This window comes from Equus przewalskii, chromosome 2 (assembly GCF_037783145.1).
Source record: "Equus przewalskii isolate Varuska chromosome 2, EquPr2, whole genome shotgun sequence".
In the NCBI taxonomy this organism is placed as follows: Eukaryota; Metazoa; Chordata; class Mammalia; order Perissodactyla; family Equidae; genus Equus; species Equus przewalskii.
Window position 1 is genome coordinate 28,740,432 of NC_091832.1, and position 24,640 is coordinate 28,765,071.

At 44.9% G+C, this 24,640-nt stretch overlaps 1 protein-coding gene across 2 annotated transcripts in view; it reads right to left on the bottom strand.

Moving 5' to 3' along the window:
- ARID1A (AT-rich interaction domain 1A) overlaps positions 1 to 24,111 on the bottom strand; it is a 67,393-nt gene extending 43,282 nt beyond the window's left edge. For both annotated transcript variants that reach the window (XM_070610577.1, XM_070610576.1), the window contains exon 1: positions 22,912 to 24,111. In XM_070610577.1, the coding sequence (XP_070466678.1) occupies positions 22,912 to 24,045 (1,134 nt within the window). In that variant the 5' untranslated portion in view covers positions 24,046 to 24,111. The remainder of the gene's footprint in view (positions 1 to 22,911) is intronic.
- Positions 24,112 to 24,640: the final 529 nt, after the last annotated feature.

Sequence of the window (24,640 nt, forward strand, 5' to 3'; positions counted from 1 at the left end):
AAAGCACAAGATATAGAGGTGCAGCAGAGCACCAATAGTAAAAGCTCAAAGTTCAATTCACAGGTATTTGGCTATAAACATAGCTTTCTTTCAGCTTTGTGGGGCAACAGGTTCAATCAGCTCATTCACTTTTTGACATAATTTACCCTATTGCAACTACGTAAGACAGAGCCTCAGCACACTTTCCCCTGCCAGACATGCCTACCTACATCTATTGATGGTGTGGAAGGGAGTGGGGAGTTTCCCTAAGGACCTTAAAGAGACAGATACACTGAAGTTGGAGAGTAGGCCTGGACCTGATATAAAACTTGAAAACTGGATCTTAATTTGAGGGTGGAAAGTAGAAATCAATACTCTGGGCCTGAACATTATTAACTTTCAAATTAAGGAGTTTTCAGTGGTTCTCAAAGTTTAGCATGTACCAAAATCACCGGAGGGCTTGCTAAAAAACAGACTGCTGGGACCCATTCCCTAGATTCTTCGATGCTGTAGGTTCAGGGTCGGGACTAGGATATGCATTTGTAACAGTTCCCAGGTGATACAGATGCTGCTGGTCCAGCGACCACACTTTAAGAACCACTGGTCTAGATTACACGTAGAGTCCCTTCTACTTCTGTCATTCTATAATTAATAAATTACTCTATAATTTAAGATATATAAGACCTTAAAAAACAACAACAAAAACCCCTCCAAAATAAAGGGGAGGAAGTGTTCAAACAATTCGTTCTCTGTACATGTCTTTTTCTTTTGGCAGAGTACTACCCTAAGTGTTTTATAATAGGGGAAGTCAAGCTGTCATGAGGAAAATGGATAAGACAAAAAGCCACAGAGACTATTCTTCCAAATATCAAGAGGAAAAAAGCAGAAGCAAAGTTCTTTCTTAGGCTACAGCTGAAATCTCAGCTAAAAAGGTACCACTGATGATGGGAGCCTCCTCCAACTTTCTAAACTACAGAGAATCATAGTAAAATCGTATCCCAAATCACGACTACATGTCAATATTATTAAAGCACTGTTTCCAACAATCATAACTGAACAATTTTTGCCCAAGTCCTGCCTCTGTATTAGAAGCTGCAATAATGTTCCCAATCGTAATTTTGGAGCTACATGGATTCTCCTGGGACTGTTTAGGAAGTTCAAATTTAACAAAGAGTGGACCAGTGAGTAATAAATAGCATGTGGTCTTCCCCAGATACACCTGGCAATGGAACCAAAACATCACCATTCTCTCCCATAAAGAGCTCGGGGACTTACACAGGGACATATAATGATGAGATCCTCATCTCATCCTAGACTGCAGTGACTGTCCATGTGGCCCCCAGGTGAAGAAAGACTTTTGCTGAACAGAGAGACCAGGCCACTCTTGTGTTTCTATCAGTTCAGGTCTCACCACAACACATGGGAGGTAGTCATCACTTACCATGGTTACTACGGAGCTTCTAGAGCAATAGCTATTAACCAGGGCTACAGATTGGAATTTCCTGTAAAGCTTCACAAATGCCTGGGCCTCTCCCTAGAGACACAAGTTAGTGTGTCTTGAAGGGCTCTCCCCCGCCCCCCACCCCCATTAAGATCCTTGGATGATTCTAATGTATACTACTAGCTGACAACCAGTGATCTAGAGAAACACTGCCCAATAAAATTTTTGGTGACGTGTTACTATCAAGTATTTGAAATATGGCTAGTGCGACTGGGGAATGGAATTATTTTTATTTACTTTTAATTAAATTCAAATAACCACATGTGGCTAGTGGCTATCACATTGAACTGCACAGTTCTAGAGCAATGCTTACAAATCATTTTCATCTTTCCCTACTCCACAATACCTCCAAACTTCCTACCTACTATATTCTGTACAGTATTGCACAGAAAGAGCAAAGAGCGGAGTCAATTGATAGTCTTGGGTTCAAATCCTAACTCTGTCACTGTCTGACCTTGAACACATCAGTTCTTTGGTTCTTCATCTAAAATGCACATAACACACTTCACATAGTTGCCAGTATTTAAATGTCCAATAAATAGCGGCCATTATCAATAATGATAAATAGTGATTCTGCCTGGCTCTAAAGCCCTCCACAGTGTGCTCCAGTTGTACACATTTTTCAGTCTCATGCCAAAGTTTACCACACACGGCACATACCCAGCTCTATGCAATGGTACCCTGCCCTGCACTCCTGTCCACAATGGCTTCCACTAGTAGAAACCCAACCCTTCAACATGAAGTCACTTCCCACTTCTTCAGCACACTCTGATCTCTCACATTTCTAAATGTCCTACTGTAAATTTAGTTTGGATCATAAATTTTAGCACTTAGTTATCCAGCTGACTGCAACTCTCAAGACTTAGTTCTGGGAAGGCAGAAATCAGGTGTTTTATCTTCAAAGTCGCCCCAAAGACCCCAAGTGCAAACTGGTGCTCAGTAACTTCAATGTACCAGGCTGCCCTACTGCAAGAAGTGGGTAGGGATACTATGACGAGAAAGTCCAGATCAAACTATGTAGCCACAGGGCCAGGGGCACACTCTAGACCCTAAATCAGGTTATGAGTTTGAGGGCAGAAAAAAATGTGGACTGAACTGAAAGAGAAGAGGGGAGGGTAGAAAAACAGCCAAGGGAGAAGAAACACACTTTTGAGAAGAAACTTCTGTGCCCTCATATACCAGAGGTCTTCAAACTGCGCAGGCATCCCCAAACAACTGCTTAAAAACAAAAGGCTAAAGGCAAGTTACCTTTTCTTCTCTCATCAAGGGGCCTGGACTCCCAACAGAGGACAGCAACTTACACTGAGGCTAGTCAATAAAAGGTTCAAAGACTCTTCCACCAACTTTAGGAAATCTTTGCAGACCAAAAATAAATGCAAGTCACAGAAATTCTTATTCTAAAAAGAAAATTAAGACATTTCCCTTTCTTGGACATCAGATTTCTGATCCCCTCCCTGCACCAGAGTTATAATCAACAAAATATGCAGTTTAGCAAACTAAAATACATTCAATTCAAACAGATTACTCTGCTTGCATGTCAAAGTTAAACATCTGCTCATATCAGAAGGGAGGTGGGTAAGGACCTAACTCACACTTCTGACATTTAAAGCCATTGTGAAAGATTTGTGATTTGCAGTTATAGATGAAATGTCATCTTCCAATCTCTCGTAACAGAGAAGGGGCCTTAAATCTTCACTAACCAGTTTTATTGGAAAGTAGTAATTTCAGACCAGAAAAATTCCTACTACATGCAAGATAGAAAAGCCAGTATCAGTAGTCTGCAGGAACCAAGGAAGAAGCAGAGGATGGGAAACGCCAAACCCTGGCTGCAAAAAGCCAGAGATTCCACTCTGGGCAAGACGAAGAGGAAATCCTTTCAATGGGAAACCACATGAGTAGATTACTGTGATTACACTTCAAAAGCAAAGGCTCTGCTACAAAGACACATAATTGAGAGGAAAATGCTGCCCCCTTGATCAGGGAAGTCGGGTCCCCTGGTATATACTCTCCTGCATTCATAAAAAATAAAAATAAAAAAGAGGAAAAGAGCCATAAGAAAACCCGCATCTCCATCTACCACTTGTCTCTTTCCAGATCACTGGCCATGTTACCAACTGCCTGCCAAATGAAATGCATCAAAAGATGTAGTTTCGGGGCATCAAAGGCAAGGATGCCTAGCAGGCTGGTCCCTCTGAACACAGTCATGCATCGCTTAACGACAGACTAACCGCTTGCATAAAGAGTTCCCCTGCTCCAAACAAATGGAATTACGAGCCCCTTCAGACCAGTGGCTAATGGAATCACTCACAACTTCTTATTGCACCATGGAAAGCCATAACAACCCTCAGGGGTTGCTGAGATATAACAGACTGGAATTTAAATTCTCCAATTTCTGACCAAAACTGATGGAGAAGAGAGCAGAGAAGATGGAGTCAGGGACTCAAACTTCAAAGCAGAAAGACACTGTTCACCAAAATATACCACACCACATGACAATGGCACCAGGAAAGAGAAACTTAATTTTCCTGAAATAAAAGTCCAATTGAGGAAAGCTTCAGGCGTCAGTCCCGATCCAAAGATGCAGAAAGTTTGTGATCAAGTAGCAACCCTAAGGAGCCAGATTTGGTACCCAAGGACTGGCAAGAACACAACAGAGAGGGATGGGCTGGGGCTGCCAAAAAGGTGTCCATCAGAAAGCAGAAGTCTTGACTACCACTTGCTCTGTCACCCTAAGTGCCAACTAGTTGGGGCCAGTATAAACCAAGAGCCATAACCTTGGATTCTGGACATTTAAATATTATTTCTTACTCCTTGTGCTTTCAATTTATTCCTGGCCAGATTTGTTGTATGACTTTTAATAATAACAATAAAAAAAGCATCCCTGGCTCTTTAACCGAAAGAACCCCCTAATTGATTCCCACAGTAATTAACCTGCATTTTACCTCAGAGAGCGGTAGTTAAGGAAGTCGGCACTGCTATTTATAACTCATCTCAAATTGAGGGCAGACTGCCTAAAATCTAACACATCCCAGCTGTACTCCTGTTTGAACTGGGGCCAAGGGAATTTTTTAAAGCAATCTTGGCACCGAATGAATGACACCAACAGTATGAGAGCGCGAGCGGTTGTGTTGTGGTGACGTAGCAGTGGAGGTGGAATGGGAGGGGGCCAGTGTACTGTGATCCCTCTCGTGCACGCCTGCTGCTTGCTAAGTCCCAGTACAGTAAGCTGGGAACCGCCCACTGAGAGCCAAACACAGGAAAAGGCTTTTCCTGTGGAACGCCTTGAAGTGAGAAACACATGGCTAATCTGCATAAACGCGAAGCCACACCGCCCCTGCCAGGAAGGTTAGTGCTCGTAATCTCTGGCCATGAAGCTGGCTGCCTGGGAGGACTTGGACTGGCGCCTGATAACCCAGAAAGAGTCAAGAGAACAGATGGGTAAGGACCCCAGCAGAAAACAGCCCCAGGTCACGTGACTCGCCACATGGCCCCGCCAGCACAAACTATTGTCTGGCTGCAGAGCTCCCATACAAAGGCACCCGGCCCCAGCTTCCTGTGATTACAGGGACAGGCGGCAGCTGTTGATCCAGTTCCCGTACTGGACCCTCCCCTGTTGAAAAGCATTCCAGGCAGGGACAAATATAAAAGCTAAGGCCTCTCCCAACCAACGAGCTTTCAGTTTCCTGCAAGTTCCACGTGGCTCCACTCAGATCTTAGGATGGAAGGAGTAGCTGTCCATAAAAAGAACCACCCTTTGTACCCTAGTTCACATGAGTTGACCAGTGTAAGACATTCTCATTGTGTCCCCTTCTCCAGCCACACAGACATCTGTATCCAGTGCTTTTTTCACTTTTCCCGTATTTCATGGCTTTGAAGGCTGGTCAAGGACCCCTACCCCAACTGAGGAGAAACTGTCCAGAAACCTGCTTATTTAGTTCTATCCCCAGACCGTGCCTCCTAAAATCCTCCTGAGGAGACTCCCTTCATTTTGTTTAGCATTTAAACAGTCATGTTTCCCCACTGTTTATGTGACCTAGGACAGGAAGAAGTAAGAGATTCCTAACCCCCTATTTGGCCTCACCAGACACCATTCAAGATTTCCTGAAGCTAAACTGATGATAGGGAAATAAAAATCTCTCATCAGATATACATAAAAACACCTGACCCAGAAAATCAAACTCAGCCTATGATTCTTTTTTTTTTTTTTTTTTAAGATTTTACTTTTTCCTTTTTCTCCCCCAAAGCCCCCTGGTACATGGCTGTATATTTTTAGTTATGGGTCCTTCTAGTTGTGGCATGTGGGATGCTGCCTCAGCATGGCTTGATGAGCAGTGCCATGTCGGCGCCCAGGATCTGAACCAGCGAAACCCTGGGCCACCGAAGCAGAGTGCGCGAACTTAACCACTCAGCCACAGGGCCGGCCCCCAGCCTATGATTCTTATCATTCATAACCTGAGAATCACAACCAAGTTTTCTACTTTACAAGAGATGAGAAATGATTCTTTGATTCTAGTTCGAGTTCATTCAAGTTCTAAGAAACTGGTCATCTGCTTATGATGAGAGAGAAATTACCAACAACTAGTTTGCAACTACCACTCCAAAGAGACAGGTTTGTTTTAATTCTTTCAAAGTTCCATAAGTATCCAAGTTCGATATAAATAAAAAATCCAAAGTCAATGAAAAGTTCTATCTATCCCATTCTGTTTACAGAACCAATTCTAGAAAATCAGGCATGTTCCCCTTTGCAGACTAAGAGCCCACTCAAAGACATCATCTGAAGCATTAACCCAACCAAGCCTCTAGGAGGGGCTGCAACCAGACATCAGACTCAGGACCTTCCAACCCAAACTCTGTCTCTAAAGTGATAGAGAACAAGACAAGAGGCCTGGCTCAGAGATATTTAGGCTACTGTGGCTCCATCCTTCCAGACCAGAAGATCAGAGAAAACTCACTAAGGTTAGAAAAAAGAGATGAAAGGGGGAAGAGTCACTGAATCATCTAGCAAAACTCAAACAGATCATGAGAACCAACTGTAATAACCACCTCACAGCTGTCCACCCAAAAGAAGCATGCCAGAAAAACCACAACCAGGTGGCTGGTATTTCTTTGGTTCCAGAAAGAGCCCTTCAAATAAAGCAGCTAGAGCCCAAACTAATGAATCCCTCAACAAATGATAAAGTCCTGCTCCTCATCTAGAGCACTTTCATTAGCCATCTTTCAGAGAAAATGCTCTTCTGAAAATGATGAAGATCACTTTTTTGGAAGACCAAACTTAGCTAACCAATTTCTCCCAACTTCCAGCAAATTATAAAAGCCTCTACGAAACCACACAACTTCTTGAGAAAGAACTCCTCTTCAGGTACTGCTTAAAACCCAGGGTTATAAAAACAGTAAGGCCCCAAGAAGACAATTAAACAGGAACTGAAATGCCATTTGATAAAATTAAACATCCCCTTCTTTACAACCTTTTAATCTGAAGAGCAAGGCAGCAGTACAACATGGTGAAAAGAGTACTACCAGGGTGAGAGAACACCTGGGCTCCCATCCCAAGTCTCTGACCAACTCCCCAGGGGAGCAGGGAAGGCATTAGCCGGGTTGTACCTTACCCTTCTCAGCTACACAATCAAATCATGCCCTCCAGATTCTGAATCAGCAGCTCTGGGATGCAGCCAGGGATCTCCTTAGGCAATTCTCACATCCAGTCTGGGAGCATTTGGGCTACATGGCCTCCCTCCAAAACTCCTCCCATCTCCAGCGCAGAGACTCTAGAACTCAGATCCACAATCAGTTTCCCTAGCCAAACAACGGTCTGAAAAAGGCAGTGCCTGGCAAATAGAGAAAAACCAGGAATGCACCACAGATTCTCAGATTCCCAAATAGGCAGCATTCTCAGGCAAAGCTGAGCTTTCCCAAATTCCTACATCCAGTCCCTGATTGTCTTGTTCACGTGGGCACGCATCAATAACATACTATATGCTTTACTTATTTATCTTGTTTGCTGTCTGTATCCTACACTAGAATATAAGCTTTAGGAACATGCAGATTTGTAGGTAAAACAAACATTCCTACTTTAAAAGTAGGAAAGGAAAGAGGCCTGTGGAAGAATAAGTAAAATTCTATCTGGAGGCCTCGCAATTCCTAACCTCGTTGACGCTGAGAAAATGCTTTGGCTCTATATGGCTGTCCTCAGCAACGGTTAAGAGCCCTGCCTCCACCATGCCTTTAACTTCTCTGTCCCTTGGTTTCCACATCACCACAATAGAGTAACAGTAGTAGCACTCTCAGGGTTGAATGAAATGAGTTGATACATTAAAACAAAACACTGTCCCTCAAAACAGCTGGACATGTTCTGGCCTCAGAGCCCCTGTATTCACTGATCTTTCCACCTGGAATACTCTTTCTTCTCCCAGGTATTAGTATAGCTCACTCTCACATCAAGTATCAGTTCAATTTGGCCTTCCCTGGTGAACCCATCTAAAATTTTAAACCTACACACTACTTATACCTGGCCCCTGATTAACTTTTCTCCTAAGCATGTATCACTAGCATACTATATGGTTTACTTACTCATCTTTTTTAATGTCTATATCCTAGACTAGAATACATAAGCTCTAGGAGGTGGGTATGTGTCTGTGTTTAATTGACTGCTTTATCCTCCAGCACCGAAAATGTTAACTATTACCATCCTACACAAGTCCCAAATTTTTAGCAATAAACTTTAGAAACCAGAACAATTAAGATCTGATCCCACACACTCAAGACCCAGAAACTCAAACTGGTCAATCAGAGGTTAACAAATAAATTAAAGTTATGCTTTAAAAACAGAAAAAAAGCATAGGTTTTGACACCACTCTGAGCAAGTCATTTCATCCCTTGACATCAGAACCATCTGTAAAATGGGGATTAAAAAACTAACAAAGAGACGGTTCAAATGATAAGTATATGAAATGCTTGTTATAGTACCAGTTCATAAAGTACACACACAACAGTCATTACTTCCCTCTCTCCACCCTCAATAAGAGAAAAAAGCAGAATGGGGTTGAAAGCACAGTTTCAAAATGCCTATTTAAAAAACAAGAACACACAAATCAGACACCAAAAGAGTTGACCAGTCCAATTCTCAAGCTCCACCTACTTTCAGTCTGTTCTCCCAAAGGAATTCGTTCAACAGCTCCTTTCCAAGAATCCTGACACTGAAGCTCAATAGTTTTCAACCAGGGCAAAATGAACCCCTGTGAAGTGTTTGGAAATAAATGTATGATAGTCCCTCTTTTGGTTATCACAGTGACTCTGTGGCGCTACTGGCATTTATTACCTGAGGAGCAGGATGCCAAATGTCCTGCAATGCATCTCCACACAAAGAAGAGCCTTGCTGAGAGAGAATGGACTCTAGCCCATTACAAGTCCAATCTCAGATGGAGAATTTCCTGTAACACTTGACCCTGGAGCAGTGAAGGGAAAGGGAATCAGAACTGACCGATATCCATCCCAAGAGCCCAACCGTACAAAGCCACCCACTAGCCAAGGTAATCACAAATAAAAATTTACTTTAAAAAATAGCTGGAAGATAATTTACTGAAGATAGTACTTTTCCTCCAGTGCATTTATTACATTGTAATTATATAGTTATTTGTGATTATTTACTTACATCTTTCCCACTGGAAAGTACTCCAGGGAGGTAGAAATTATGAATCCCATGTTCCAAACACAGTGCCTGATACACTGTAGCAGCTCAGTAAGTATTTGTTGCATTCCTGTAAGCAACTGGCATATGATTGGTAGGTACTCACAGGTTTTCCGAAAAAAAGTTTTGCCATGAGACTTCTTAAATTGGCAAGTCCCAATTGTATCGTATACTTTAAATTAGACAACATTTCAGTAACACGACTGGGCAATTAGTTGAGCTAAAAAAAAGTTCTTATCCCCAAAATTCCTGAGAAATGGGGAACACGATCCAAGTCTAGGAAATCTTGATGGTATGCAAGGAAGGTAGGTTGGTATACTGCATCCCAGTACATGCTCAATAATTAAAAACTTAATAATGTACAGACCTTGCTACCCACATGAGGTGGTATGGGTTGACACCAGAAAAAGGTACTTCCTCCCACAAACCATCCTCTGGTGCTTCTACTAGGGAAAGGACCTTAATGTGGACAGACCACAAGCCCAAATGAGTGGGACAGTGTTTTTAGGCATTTTCTACCCTGCTTGTCATTTATCATTAAGCGAAGAGCACGGAGAGGCAAGGGTCATATACCCTTACAAACTGAGCTTTACTCAGGAGGGTAAATACCAACTTTTCAATAAAGACACTTCTAAATCACACCTAGTTCTTCTGACCTAGTTTCTAAAATACTCCTCCCTCTTCCATATCAAACTGCTTTGCTCAAAAACAAACAAAGCAAAAGCAAAAACTGCTCCTAACCACAAAACTTTAAGGCCTCATTTGGTTTCTCGTTCAAAAAAAAAAAAAAAAGCTCTCATTTCCCCCATTCCTTTTGTTTTATCTATAACTCCAAACTTAGACTGGCCTTATAAGGGTTATATAGAAAGATCCTAAATTTCTCTAAGTGCACAGTTCTACGTCCTGCCAAAGTTATTACTTCTATAGTAAAAGGTGTCTGTGACACATCACTGAGCTGTAGGAACTTGACGTACATGCAGTCAAGGATTCCGTTTGCCATCATGCTTTGATTGATTGTCACCAGTCCAATCAAGCCCTGTATTTTGATAGACACTGAGAAGCAACAGCAACACCACTGTGTTTATTTCATTAATTCCTAGGGCTGTCTTGGAACACTTTTCAAAAATGCCAACCTTCCACCTGGTCCCCCCTAAGCCCACCCTGAACTATAACAGGCCCAATTAAATAAGTTAAAGAATGGCTCAGGACACAACCTTATTAAGATTATAGGCGACATCAAATCCTCAGGCTTTTTTAAGGTCAGCAATCCCCTGAATGAAAAGCCATAGAGTCCTATAAATTCTCCAGTTCTTTTCAAACCTCCAAAAGTACACTGGTACCAACATCTTCTACACCATTGTCCAAAGAAATGTGTACAAGAAATACATGGGTACAGAAACACACGAGACCAAAAATTACCAGCTGTCTTTTCTGAAGCTTGTCTCTCCTCTTTATTTGCTATCTCTGGCCAGTGTAATCAAATTGGGGTGGACACTTGGCATGCTAAGCTATGTAAATCTACCTAAAATTTATCCCTACCCCGACACTCAAGTCTGTTCTAGCTCATACACCCTTTAGAAATGGTCTTATTCAAGGCACACAGAACTTCCCTTTGGTGAATGTGTCTGGGTGGGTGAACCCAGCTATCTCAACCTCATTTTATTTTAACCCAAAATACCATAATGAGACCACATATTGGTCACTTGAGGTTTTATGTAGGGGTTTTAAACAAGCCAACTCAAAGCTGTACTGGGAAAGCAGAGGATTCAAATCACAGACTAGAAAGAAAAACAAGAATGTTACAAATCTGTCCTGGACCAACAGAACCCCAAAAACAGATTAGGGAGGGCTAAGAAACAGTCTCTAAATTAAAGGCAATAAAGCGGGAAAAGAGAAGAGGTAGAAATCATTTAGGAGATTTCTGTTTATTAGTTAATTAGACAAAGGCACTTCCTGACTCTAGCTCAGCCATTCCAAAAGGGGTAAGCAGACACCAGGAATCTTCAGTAAAATGATGTTGATCTGAAAGTGGTATAAACTGCATCTCCAGTCCTTTTAAAGACATTTTACCAGCTCTGGGGTGGTAAAGTTACTGAGGTCTCCATGTGCTTTGCATTCTATTAACAGAGTTAGACACCAAAAGAGAGAATGAAAAAAGAAAAGAACAAGAACAGAGAAAATAAAGCTAAAAGGCAGAGGGATGATAAAGCGAGTTTAAAACACACACACACAGAAAGAATATAAGACTCCCTACTAGAGCATTTGTCTGTACATACAAATATCAAATCACAGATCAAACTGTCAGCATACTGCCTCCCGGAAGCCTCTGCCTTCACTGCAGCCTGGTCACAGTGATCACAGCTTCAATTCTCAGGCAGGAGGGAAAAGAGGCCTGGTACAAGGAAACTTGTTTTCAATGGGAAGGATACAGAAACCACATCGGGTTTTCAGAAAGCCCAGGTGAACCAGAACACTGGTTCTCCACTTGGTCTTTGCAATAGTTACTGTTTGTTACCTGACCATTTCTGTAACTTTCATTTCTGTGCCAAGCACAGTCCTTATTCATTAAGTCATACATCTGGAGGTCTTGGCTCAAATGTCCACTCCTCAGAGACCTCATCCACTTCAGAGATGGGGCAACTTGTCAGGAGTCTACTTAGTGGGTTTATTTGCTAGGACTTCACAACAAGGGATACAAGGAAAGGAAACAGCAAAACTCAGGCTGGCCACTGGGGAGTGCAGAGAGAGAAAGGGAGGGAAGTCATCAAGGATGGCCTACTGAGAGATCACCAGATCACCAAAGGCCCTGTTCTCAGATCAGCTGGCCATCACAAGCAGAAAGAACATCAACGGCATTTAATTAATGCTCCAATACTGGCCTCTGAGTAGCATTTTAAGAATCACTTTCTTAGGTAGTTTACTCCAACTGGTCGTACTTGGAGATCACTACAGGTCACCATCCTAAAATGGTCTTTTCCACCTTCATCAAACAATCAGAGACAATCCCCATGTTGTGTCACCAAAGAGCTAAGAGAAACAGAGATGGAAGGCAGGGAGTCCCCAAGTCCTATAAATAAAGAGACATGTTTTGTCACTAGAGTTTATCATTATTGCACAGTAGAAGATCCATCTCAAAAATATTTTCCTTCTTCTCTCCCAACCCCAAGCACTTTTAAACTTTTCTCCATCCAACAGAACTTTCACATCATGGGAAGGGCAGGTACATCTGAAACAACAGCCTATGGTAAAATTTGCAAGACGCTCCTCAGGTAGTTCAGATATATTCTGTAGCCCAGTTGAGCATAAATGCCTAAATCCAGTTCTCAAACTTGAGCATGCATTACAACAGCCTGGAGGGTTTGTTAAAACACACTGCCAGAGTTTTAGATTCTGTAGGTCTGAAGGAGTATTTGCATTTCCAAACAGGGCCCAGGTGATGCTGATGCTGATGGTTAGGGAATGTACTTTGAACCGCTGCACTAATCGCTCTCTCAAACTACAACAACAGTTGCTTAATAAAATTTGTTGGGTTTTATTAAAGAATACAACACAGATGTAGCTAAGAACTATGCGATAGTTTTTAATTCAGTGAAGACCAACACTGCCTTTAATTACTCAATTCTATCTACCAGCCGGGAGTCAAGTTCGAATTTTGATTATAGTACTTTCACATATCTTATTTAACATTTACTACAGCCTGCAAGGCAATATGTTTTTCCTCATTTTATAGTTGAGGATACAGATTCAGAGGAGTTAAGCAACTTGCCTAAAGTCACACAGCCCAAGGGATCTTTAAACCTCGGTTTTAGAGCTAACTCTGCTATGAAACTTTGTGTGAGGTGCTTAACCTTTATGCATTGACTCTCCCCAAGTGGAAAATTAAGACAATAATCCTTGCCTCTCCAGTGAGTGCTCCAAGACCTAGACAGTAAAATCACTCTGCAAATATTTTCATAAATGCAAGTTACTCTCACTTAGATCAAAGGGAAGAACTCTATTTTTGAGCCTGAATCCCTCCCCCATCCCCACTCTCAAAGATCCCTCCAGAAGAGAAAGGGCCCAGAGGACCAAATGCTGCCAGTTCTCACCACTGGGATCACATGGCCATTCATCAGAAACCTAAATAAAATTCTAAATGGAAGGGATGGATAGGACAGAATCTAGACATAATGTCAAACTGTAACCAAAGGTTTTTCAGTCTTTCAACCCATTTATGAGTTCCAGGCTATTGCAAAAGTAATGTCCCAGCAAGCGTTAGTGCTTAAATAATTTATTTTGGAGAAGCAAATTTAGTATTTTATACTGTTAAAACTCTTGAGGAATCAGACAAACCTGGATTCAAATTCCGAACTCTACCTTTTACGAGCTTTTTGCTCTAGGGGAAATTTCTCATTCTTACTCTATTTCCTCATCTGTAAAGTGGGAGGAATAACAATAGAACACACTTCTCACAGCTTTGAAGATTAAATGAGGAAATTCATGGAGACACCCAAACATAGTGCTTGGCACAAAGTAGGTGTTCAAATGCATAGTAATCATCTTTAATATTCACCCCCTACATGCCATCATTTGAAAACTGGGATCTAGTGATGTCCTTGGCCTATCCCAGGTCCAGGACAAACTGTGGATAAACTACATACAGAATTGTTCCCCAAATCCTTTATAATATAGTTATCTTTGGCAGTCCAGATTCCTAAACAGGTAAAAAGTTAGAAGTCTGCAGACGAAAGGCAGACTATCCAAATCTGAATCATCAGGAGTTTCACACGTGGAAACCAACGGCTGGACCAACACATGAACTCCACCACCTTAGGACCAGAACAGAATGTTGTCCAAAAAGCGAGAAAGCCATCTGTATTAGCCAGACAAGACATAGTAACAAATAGCAACTAACTCCAAGCATTCCTACTTGGGTGACTTGTTCTCTAAGGACAACAGAAAGCCATAATAAAGTCTACCCAAGAGAAAGGGGAAATCACTGGGCAAGAAGAGCCCAAAGACTATCTGTTTCCCCTGAAAGGAAGCACCCAGCACGATTAGCCTTTAATCCTCTACCACGTGGCTGAACTCACACTCTTCTTAAAGTCAAAGTACACCAGGCACGAGTCAGTTGAAAGTAAACAGCTGGACTCACATGCACTCATGCCCAGCAAGCAATTTGTGACCTTAAGGAAAACAGGAGGCAAAATAAAAGACACCAAGCACACAGCAAATGGGTTTTTAAATGACTGATATCACACCAACCCCTAGACTCCCCTGCTGCCATCGTGCTGGTGCTGAATCTTGAGAGGGGAGTTTCTTTTAACAGAGATGTCTATAAACAAGCAAGCTGAAAGCTAACAAGTTTAAGAGGGAAAAGCAAGCAAAAATCTTGGCTGCTGGTGATGAGCCACAGAAAATCATGAATGTGTCAGTGCCAAGGGAGGAGGAAATCTAATATCTAACACTGCAGACTTGGGAACCCAGAAGCAAAGAAGCCATAAGGAAGCCCAAATGCAAAAGAGAGAAAAAAAGCACGTGGCACATTTCCTCTTCATATGGGTAGCAATTCAAGCAGCACTCTGGGCCTGCAGAGCACATAGCCCCAGTGCCCAAAGCCCTTTAGTATTTCGTATCAACATTAACTTCCTGGAGGGCGACAAAAATCTGTCCTGGATTACTGGGTGATTTCTAATATGCACCATAACCAACACTAAGTCAACATTTTAGGGATCAAATTTCCTACTCTGCAGCACGTTGGAATGCATTCTTGGCATTAGACTCCTTCCCATTCCAGTGCACCCTTAGAAAACGCAGAAGCCACTAGGAAATAAAGACTCAACCTATCCCAAGACCATCTCCTAGTATGCACAAATGACTAACAAAAACAGAAGTGCACTCAGATATCCCTTCACATTCAATAAAAACTAATTCTATCTATTTAAATAGGAGGAGGAGCAATTTCAAGGAAGAATACTCAAGGCAGTTAAGTCAACACTCACTCTAACTTGGATTCTTCTAAAACCAGGATTGACTAAGGAGTTTATCTCAAGCCCTTACACACCTGCTGTCCATGGCAGATGAACCACTGCGCTCCAATTCTGAGTTACTAGAAACTCACTTTTGCAAAATGCCAGAATGGCAACACAAGAGATTTTTCTAAACTAGAATCTGTATTCATGACTCCATACTTCTATACAGTCATGCATTGCTTAACGACGGGGATACATTCTGAGATACGCATCATTAGGCGATTTTGTCTTCATGCCAACATCACAGAGTGTACTTAGACAAACCTAGATGGTATAGCCTACACATCTAGGCTATACACATCTAGTACTAATCTTATGGGACCACTGTCATATATGTGGTCCCTCATTGACAGAAACACGTGGTGCATGACTGTACTAGAACAGTGCAACCCATCCTTCTCTTCCAGGTGGAAGCACTGCAGTAGCCTGGCACTGGACACTCTATGCATCTTCAGCTGTTAAGCATCCACTCACAGCCCTTGAAAAGTGCCAGAAATAACGTGTGGTCCTATCACACATGGAACAGCAGGTAAAGAGAAACCAAAATCACTACATTTCAGAAGCTCCCAAAAGGAATAAGCATGTGTTTGCAGCATTTATGAGCCTCTTGGCCACAGCCAACCTAATCACAAGCACTATTAAAGGCCATTTCTGTGAATAGATGGGCAAACTGCCTATGTGTAGGCTTACCCACCCATCAACCCTCAATAAAAGGTCTGATCCAAGCAACTCAGCTTAAGCATAGCTCCCAACTCTTCAGAAACGGCAGCAGCCTGAGTCCCAACAGGTACTTCATCGCTCTTGTTTTGTTTAGGAAAGGTCAATTAACTCTGCTAAAAAAGAAAAACTCCAGGCTTTCCAACCAAAGTTGAACCACCATTACTGCAGAGTCGTCCAGGACACACAACTCTGAAGGTGACATGAACTTCCAAACCCAAAATTACTACAAAAGAGCCCCTGAACTGGCCAAGAACTTGGCAGGTTGTACTAAAGGCCCCACATAACCACAGGAACCACTAAGACCCTGGAACTACTCTCTTTCAAGGAATTTTATGGTTACAGTCCAAATTCTCAAAGTCACTGGAATGAGACAACTACAGGTTGGGGGATGGAAGTATAATTTGGATTCTATAAAGCCCAGGGAACTCAGACTAGCTTTATGAAAAAGCAAATTAATATTTTAACTTTTCCCTTCTTGAACATTCAGCTTCACAAATCACTGCCTCTGAAAAGATGTCCCAGGTTAACCCTGCCCAACTCTGATTGCTCCTTATTCTCAGATTCTTTCAGCCCATATACTTAGTTTGGTCTATATCCATTTATAAAACCTTGCTTTGCAAGTTTTCCAGATGTGTGCACATAAGTATGCTTTTCCAAGAAAACTAAATTCCTCTGAAGCAGATATTGCCTCTATCTTTTAAGTCCCTTCCTAGTTTCTAATTGGTAGGTTCACATAGGGCTACTTCCCACCCCTATTTGAATCTCCAGATCTCCCTAAGGTAGAAATCACGCTCTCAGCAACAAGTCTTAAGTTCTAACACCCTCACCACCACCATACTGGGAAAGGCCTGGGCAACTACTGTTAATGTTAACCCAAGTTTTTGTACTTTGTTTTAAAACACGCTGATGGCCTTGGGTAAGTTAGGTGAACCTACAAATTATGGTCAGGGCCATAATTACGTTCATATTCTCTACTACTATGCTAAGTTAAAAAGGTACTTCCAAGGACTCTGGTCCAAAAAACACCTCTTGTGAGAAAACTGGTGTCAGAGCCAGTGGGTTTAGTTTAAATCTGGTCATCTCACAAGGCTACCAAAGCAGAGTATCAAAGGCAGACAGCTAAAATACTTCTTCCTCCATAAAAAGAATGTTTCACTGAAGGAACACAGAAATGTTTTTAATCCTAAAATGGCAATTTCAAAAACAAAGATTGAATCTACCCACATAACACTGAAGGCATGATTTAGTGAGTCCCCAAACATTTGGACTTTGTACTGACCCAGGAACACGGGGCATTAATTTTAATATATAAGTGATGCACAGAAGTCCAATAAAACTATATAAATAACCCCAGCCCTTGGAGTGCGCTTATAATCCTGAGAGCCAGAGCAGAACAGAGGCCGAGGACAACGCCAAAGTTGCAATATCTTTTTTTCTCCTTTCTGGTATTCCAAAAATGCAAACCCAACCCTAAAAACATCTCACCAAACTACAAAAACTTTCTGAAAGAACAAGGCTTTAAAACTCAAAGTCTCATAAACCAAGCTTTTGGAGGATACTTACCTCACTATTGAAATTTAGGGCCTTCTTTCCAAACTTCTGTTTATTTGCATTCTGAAACTGCAATCGATTTTGAACAGGGCTCCAGGTGCCCTGAACTTAGCATGGAGCCAGAGCCATGGAGGCTGCTCTTCCAGGGCAGCATCTTTTCTCTTCAAATCTCTTTTAGATCATCTCTCCTTATCTCTGAGCTCTCTGCACCCGCCGCACTATCCTCTTCTCTATCCCCAAGTCTTTTCCTCCAATGCTATTTTACTCTACCATATAAGAAGAGACTAGCATTATCTTTGCTTGAAAACTGTTTATTAATTTGCCTGTCAAACATTCTATAGAGCCATTTACATCGTACTACAGAAACCTCCTGGGTACATATTGACAGCTCAGCAAGTATTTACACAAAGCTCTGAAACATTTGGTTCCTTCAAAGAGGAAGACGCTGCTGTGTCAAGCAGAGAATTATCAAACACCTTTCCCTCTACCTTTTCCCCTCTTTTATAAAAGGAAGCTTCCTTCTAGCACACCCCTAATATGCCTAAATTACACTTCTAAACTACTAAACCAGGAGGAGAAAGAATGGAAATTCAGGTGTGCTGGAGAAGAGAAAGAATAGCATTTCCAAGACCACTTGCAAACCACACCACAGTTAAAAAACCAGGGGTATAAGAAAAGGCAACACACCTATGAAATTGACGCTGAGACGGTTAGCTTTTCCTGTTTCAGTCTCAGGAACTTTTGCTCCTCTCTCAGCAAAATTTACAGGGCAAGTTCAGGCACTCAGATTACAACCAACTGCCCAAACCAGACCAAGACCTGCCTAAACACCAGAAGAGTCTGGAGGGCTTAATGCTACCTCTCCCCACCTTCCTGTCCCCCCCCCCAAAAAACACAATGTTAATGCTGAATTTATGAATATCCACTCCCCACTCCACCCCTAATCTACCGGCAAAACTCTGATGGACATTTTGAAGCAACTATTTTTCAAGCCTTGCTGTAATGAAGTCTGCCTAATTTTTCAACTACCGTTTAGTGTTTTAAAACCACCAACCAGGTGGAATGACTAATGACAAACAGATTAACAGTTTGAAGGCAAAACAGTCTGGTAGGGCTTTTTCTATAAAGGGACACAGACCACCATGGCACCCAACTGTTCAGAGCTTGTTCCTGTAAATCCTCAGGGGAAAATAACCTTGAGTTCCTTGAGCCCACGGGAAGAAAGATGGTCTCAAGACCCCTCCTGATAAATGTACAGGAAGAAGCTGCCCTCATAACAAGCCAGGTATGGAAGTACAAGCAGATGTGTAGCATCAGAAAGGGAGAAGGTCATGTAGTCCACCAACTTCACTTTACTGATGAAGAGAAAATGAAAGAGAAGGCAAATGACTTGCCCAAAGTCACACTGCTTAATCCAAACCTGCACGTAGAACCAAAGCCTCCTCTCCTCCTCCTGAGTCTGTGTTCCTTAGCCCTCACCACTCTGCCACAGACAACTCCATGTACGTCAGTAATGATACTGACCAACCTAAACAAGGAAAAAGTCAGAGATAAAAGCCACAGGAATCAGGACTCCATTTCAGAGACGGAGGTCTCCCAGCTCAGGGGCAGGAAAAAACTACTCAGTGTCAATTTATTTTGAATACCATATTTTAACCATATTTGCATGCTTCAGTTGCTTCTAGAATTTTGGGATTTGAAGCCAATCACTACAACCTTTCGGGGGGGGGGGGGTGGGAGGAGCAAAGAGCCTTGATCATTACTTTGATAGCCTATTTCCACATTTAAAAAAAGTTCACTAAGCTCTTTGCAAAAGGCCTACTGTAGATATCACACCCTACAGGAGTCAATCCAACATATGAATGTTTAATGCAATCCAAGACATCTTGTTACAGCAGGTGCCACTTGTCATGGTTACTCTGTGTCACACACAAAAGAAGAAACCTAAAAAAGTCCTCACAGGGCCCAATACAAAGAAGCCAACCTTAGTCTGGCTGCTTTCCCTCTTCTTTCACCACCATCCCAACCCCATTACCCTCTGTTCTCTCACGGACAGCAGAGAAACAAGAAGCCCCCACAACTGAGTGCTGTCTCAGTGTGGTTTTCCTAGTCCCTCCTATTTGAGAGAGCTCCAAGAGTCCTGTATTTCAGCCAGCCCAGAATTTCTGCCAGTAGGCATTCCCATAATAAGTCCAGGATTCCTGTATTTGTTTCCCAGGAGTTGGAAATATCATTTGATATTTCCACAGCAGGAACTAACAGCCAAACATCTACAATCAAATCCTTCTTGATGCTGGACTATATAGCCTATTTCATTTTTCACTTTGGTGAGCTGGTACTACTCTCAAAGTACTACAGCTAAAAGCATCCCAAATGAAAAAACTTTACATGAAGTTCAAGTGCACAGGTGACCGAAAAGTATTTCATCAACAGCAGAATTCAACATCGTGGGACACGATACTACTTATGGAAAGGGACAAAAGTGCATCTGCTGGGATCTTCCCAGCTCCCATGACAAGACATAGCCACAATATACACACTTACCTAATCTTTATTTCATAAAGGTAGAGTTAAACGAGAACATTACCACCTTAGCTGTGTCAATCAAGTCTCTGCAAAATACTCTCAATCTAAGACTGAGTTAGGGAAAAAAGGGGACAGAGCAAGACTCAATTATTTAAGAATGCTTAAGAACAGGGCATCATGGTCTGCTAAGAGGTTTGTCCTTAAGTAGTAAAGAAGAATTCAGAACAAAGTCTATCCACCTACAACCTTCATCTAGACTACATACCTGAAGCAGCCCACAAAACTGGAAGTTGCACTGTCTCTTCTACAAGTGCATGCTCACCAGCCCATTCTCTGGGTCTCAGGGGAGTAGGCAACTGAACTGAAACTGAACAAGAATCTATGTGTTGTGTGAAGTGCTAGGTCCAGTGATGTTACCAGCTAATCAGAAAATTCACCCAAAAGCAGCACAGACTAGCTTCCAAGCAGGGATTATATCTATTTTCCTACCATTTACCCAACATAGAGCATAGTACCTAGCAAAAGAGAAAGTGCTCAAACGTTTGTTTAATGACTGAAAAACAGAAATCACTACACAGCAAAAGTTATTATCAAAAAAAAGAGAAAAAGTCCTTGCCTGACTATCCCCAAACCAACAGAATTCAAATCAATTTGCTTTTAAATGAGCCTTGACTTATCTCAAATAATTTCCTCTAATAATTTAAGAAAGATAAATTTCTCAGCCTCCACTCCCCCCAGCAAAAAAGAGAAAGGAATGAGGGGAAAGAGATGTAGACTATAGAATGACCCAAAGACAAGAAAATGTTCTGTTTTCTAAGACAAAACTTATCCTCCAAGACACTAGAAATCAAATTTAAAATTCCCCTATTTCCTCCCCAGATGTAGAACATCATGGAAGACATGCAGTCAAGGCACAGAACTCTAAACCTGCCATCCAACACAACTATTTTCAAAACTCCCAGCTCAATGGAAGAGTAGAAAAGCAGTTCTAGCATGGAGAGGGAATACAGCTAATTAGACTGCCTAAGTGAACAAAATCTTGTAGCACAAAGATATAACTGGGTACTGTGGGGGGGGGGGGGCGGCGGGCATGAACAGAGCTTTTTTCCCTCTTTGAAAAGATACACGACTCCATAGACTACCCCATATTCCTGACCAAAGCATTGCAGACAGACATGATGAAGAGGGAAGAAGAGCAAAATACAAATAAGATAGATCACATAAAAATGTGCCTAAAAGTTGTAATTTCTAAGCAAATCTAAAGTGTCATTGTAGGTTATATCTTTACCATCTTGGAAGATAGAAAAAAGTGGAATATACCTTACAATACAAAGAAAAAAATTGGGTGGCTCTCTATTTCAAAGCTTTAAAAATGATTGATGACAAAACAGAAAACTAGTCTTTCTGATATTCCAGGAACAAATGACAAATTTCACCAAACCAAGTCTTTAGGAGAAAGTCCCTCTCAAGATCATGAAAGATGTCAGCTTCCCTTTAAATTGAGTTGCTCTCCCAAAGTTCAATTTACAAAAGTGTTAACAAAATTCAACGCGTAAACAAAGAATGAGGCCAGCCTTCCTTAGAACACGTGAACCTAATACGAAATTCTCTCAGAAAGCTTCCAGTTCTCAAAAAAATTTTTTAAAAGTTTGCTCCTACCCCATCTCTCATAAAGACCCCACATTTGCCACTCAATAAAAAGCCCAGTAAAATAATTTCAATTCTGCAAAGCAAACAGGGCCAAAATTACTCAAGACAAATGCATCTTCAGAGCTATCAAAGAAGTCATTTATACTATCAGGAAAGTCACAAAACCAAAACAAACAGCAAACCCATTGTAGAGAAAAACTCAGCTACTGTTCTGACAACACAGAATCTATTTCAAGCTGCATAAAACATAACAAGCAAAATAAATCCAAGGTACAAGCAAAATGCCACTGCCTCCTCTTTTGTTTCAGGCACAATGTAACAAGGGCAGCCTGTCTAGGGCTCTGCTCCTGCTGATACAGTATTGCTGCTTAAACCTCCCTCCTCAAGGTCACAGCCAATTTCAGCTCTGGAATAAAAGGCAGATAGAGGCAGCGATGGTTTGGGTTATCACTGGCAGAAAAGCAGAGTGTAAAAGTTTATGAGCTCATCAGGATTGTTGTACCATTACATCAGAGGCAATTATAAATGGCCAAGAGCAGGAGATGGGGAGCCAATCAGATCACAGATAGGATGTCAACCTAAGACCAACTGTCTCCTGGCTTTGACAGAAGGATTTTACCTCCATAATTCAAATCCCAAACCAAAGCAATCTGCACTTACTACTCCAATCACTCAGCTGTTTACCAGCACTTCCAGGGAGAAGCCCAGGCCACTGGGCCGACGGAGACTAAGACAAGAGATGGCCCGGGCTGCCCAGGGTGAACCGCAGCCGGCCTCTAGCTGCCCCCAAGCAGTCCCCTGCCCTCCCTGGAGGTCCCCCCGAGCCCGAGGGGCCCCTCCTTGAAAGCACAGATGGGAGACGGCCTAGAGGAAGGCAGGGGGTCAGAGAGAAGCGGCAGGTGAGCAAAGAACTGTTCACTCAACTCCCCACCTCCTAGCACTGCCTACACCCCTAACCCGAGCCCCCAGCACCCCCTCACCCCAGGCAGGGCCCTTCCCCGCACACTCTGCCCCGCACCCCCTTGAAGACCCCCGGAGTTCGGAGGGACCAGGGGAGAGGGAGAAGGGGAGCAGACACCTCAGGGAAAGCCCCACACAAAGGCTGAAGGAGGAAAGGAGAGGAAGGCACACAGGCAGCCATTTTAAGAGAGAAGAGCCAGACAATGGCAGCTCCCCAGCAGTGGGGGCCCCGGACTGGGGGTAGCCCACGGCTGTGGCCTGCTCCCCGCAGCCGCCACCCACTCCCAGGACCCCGCTCGCCCCAGCCCCCTCCCCACTCAGCTGTGTACCTGCGGGGTCCGGGCGAGCGGCTGCCCCCCGCCGCCGCTGCTCCCGGGGCTCATGGGCGCGTGGTGGCTCCTTTGTTGGGCCCCTCCCGAGGCGGCTGCCGCCGCCGCCGCCGCCGCAGCAGACCCCCAGCACTGCGAGGCCATGTCCGCCGGGCCCTTGCCGGCGCCCCCGTCCTGGGGCCCGCCGCCGTAGTCGCCCCCGGGGTAGCCCTGGTAGCCCCGGGCCGAGCTGGGCGACGTGAGCAGTTGGTTGAGGGTGGGGGTGGCGGTGGGCTGGGGGGTTCCCCCGCCAGCCGCGGAGGGGCCGCCTCCCGCCATGGCCCCGAAGCGCTGCTGAGCGAAGGACGAAGACGACGAGGAGGCGGAGGCGCTGGAGGAGGGAGGCGGCTTGGAGCCGGCGGCCGCTACCGCGCCGGAGCCCGGAGTGCCACCTCTCGGGGAGCTCAGCGCGTAGGCCTGGGGGGGCGGGGGGTAGGCGCTGCGGTTGGGGTAGTAGGAGTTGTACTGGTGGTTGGGGAAGCCGTGGTCGTGCGAGTTCTGCTGGGGCCCCGCGTAGGGCTCCAGGCCCCCGCCGCCGCCGCTCTGCAGCGCTGCCAGGCCAGGGCTTTGTTGTCCGCCATGTTGTTGGTGGAAGACGGCGGCCGCCGCGGCGGCGACGGCAGACGGGCTCCGGCCGTAGGGTTGCCCGAAGCCGTAGGCTGGGGGCGGCAAGGCGGCCGCGGCTGAGTGAGGAGGCGCCCCCACCCCATCGCTGCTGCCGCCGCCGCCGCCGCCGGGCGGCTCCGTGAGGTTATTGTTCAGGGCGGGCCTAGGGCCCGCGTTCCCGTTCGAGTTCTTCAGGTCCGGCTCCGCGCCGGGCCCGCCGCCGCCTCCGGCTCCGCCGCCGCCGCCACCCCCATTGCTCTCGGCCCCGTCCTGCAGCTCTTTTCCCAGCGGCTGCGGCGGCCCCACGGCGGGGCCCTCGCTTTCCTGCCCGGCGGCTGCCTTCATTTCCCCGCGCTCGGCCGCTGCCGCCGCCGCCGCCTCGCCCCCCGCCTCCTCCCGCTGCTGCTGCTCCGCTTTCTTCAGCTCCGAGGGCGGCGGCGGCGGGTTGCCCAGGCTGCTGGCGGCGGCGGGGGCGACCTGCGCGGCCATGATCCCCGCTGTCTCGTCCGCGAAGAGACCCGGCCCTGTCTTCGTCGTCTCCCCCCCTCCCACCCCGCCCCGGGGCTGAGTCCCCCGGGCTGCCCTCCCCACCCGCCCGGGCGGGCCTCGCGGGGCTCCGCTGCTGCGCTGCGCTCGCTCGCTCGCTCCTCTCCCCCCCGCCCCGCCGGCTCAGGCTCCGGGCTGGCGGCGGCGGAGGAGGAGGAGGCGGCGGCGGCGGCCGAGGCGCCGGCGGCTCAGCTGCTCCCGGCTCTGTAGGCTCGGGACCCGGCTCTCCCGGCTCATTCCCCCCAAGCCCTTGCCTGGGAATGAGGGGGGCGGTGGAGGCTTCGCTCCCCAGGGCCTGGCCCCGCTGTGACTCTCCGCTTTCTGCTGCCGGAGAAAGGAGGAGGGAGGGAGGGAGGGAGGCGAGGGGGAGGGGGCGGGGAGGGAGGGAGCGGGGGGAGGGGGACCCGGGACGGGCGGGCTGGAGGGCGCGCGGCAGCAGCCCGGGCGCCGGGAGGCAGAGTCGGAGCGCAGGCCGGGCCGGACGCCCTGCCTCCCCTCCCCGGCCGCGGCGCGGGCCGAGGCTGCTGCGCGGCAGCGG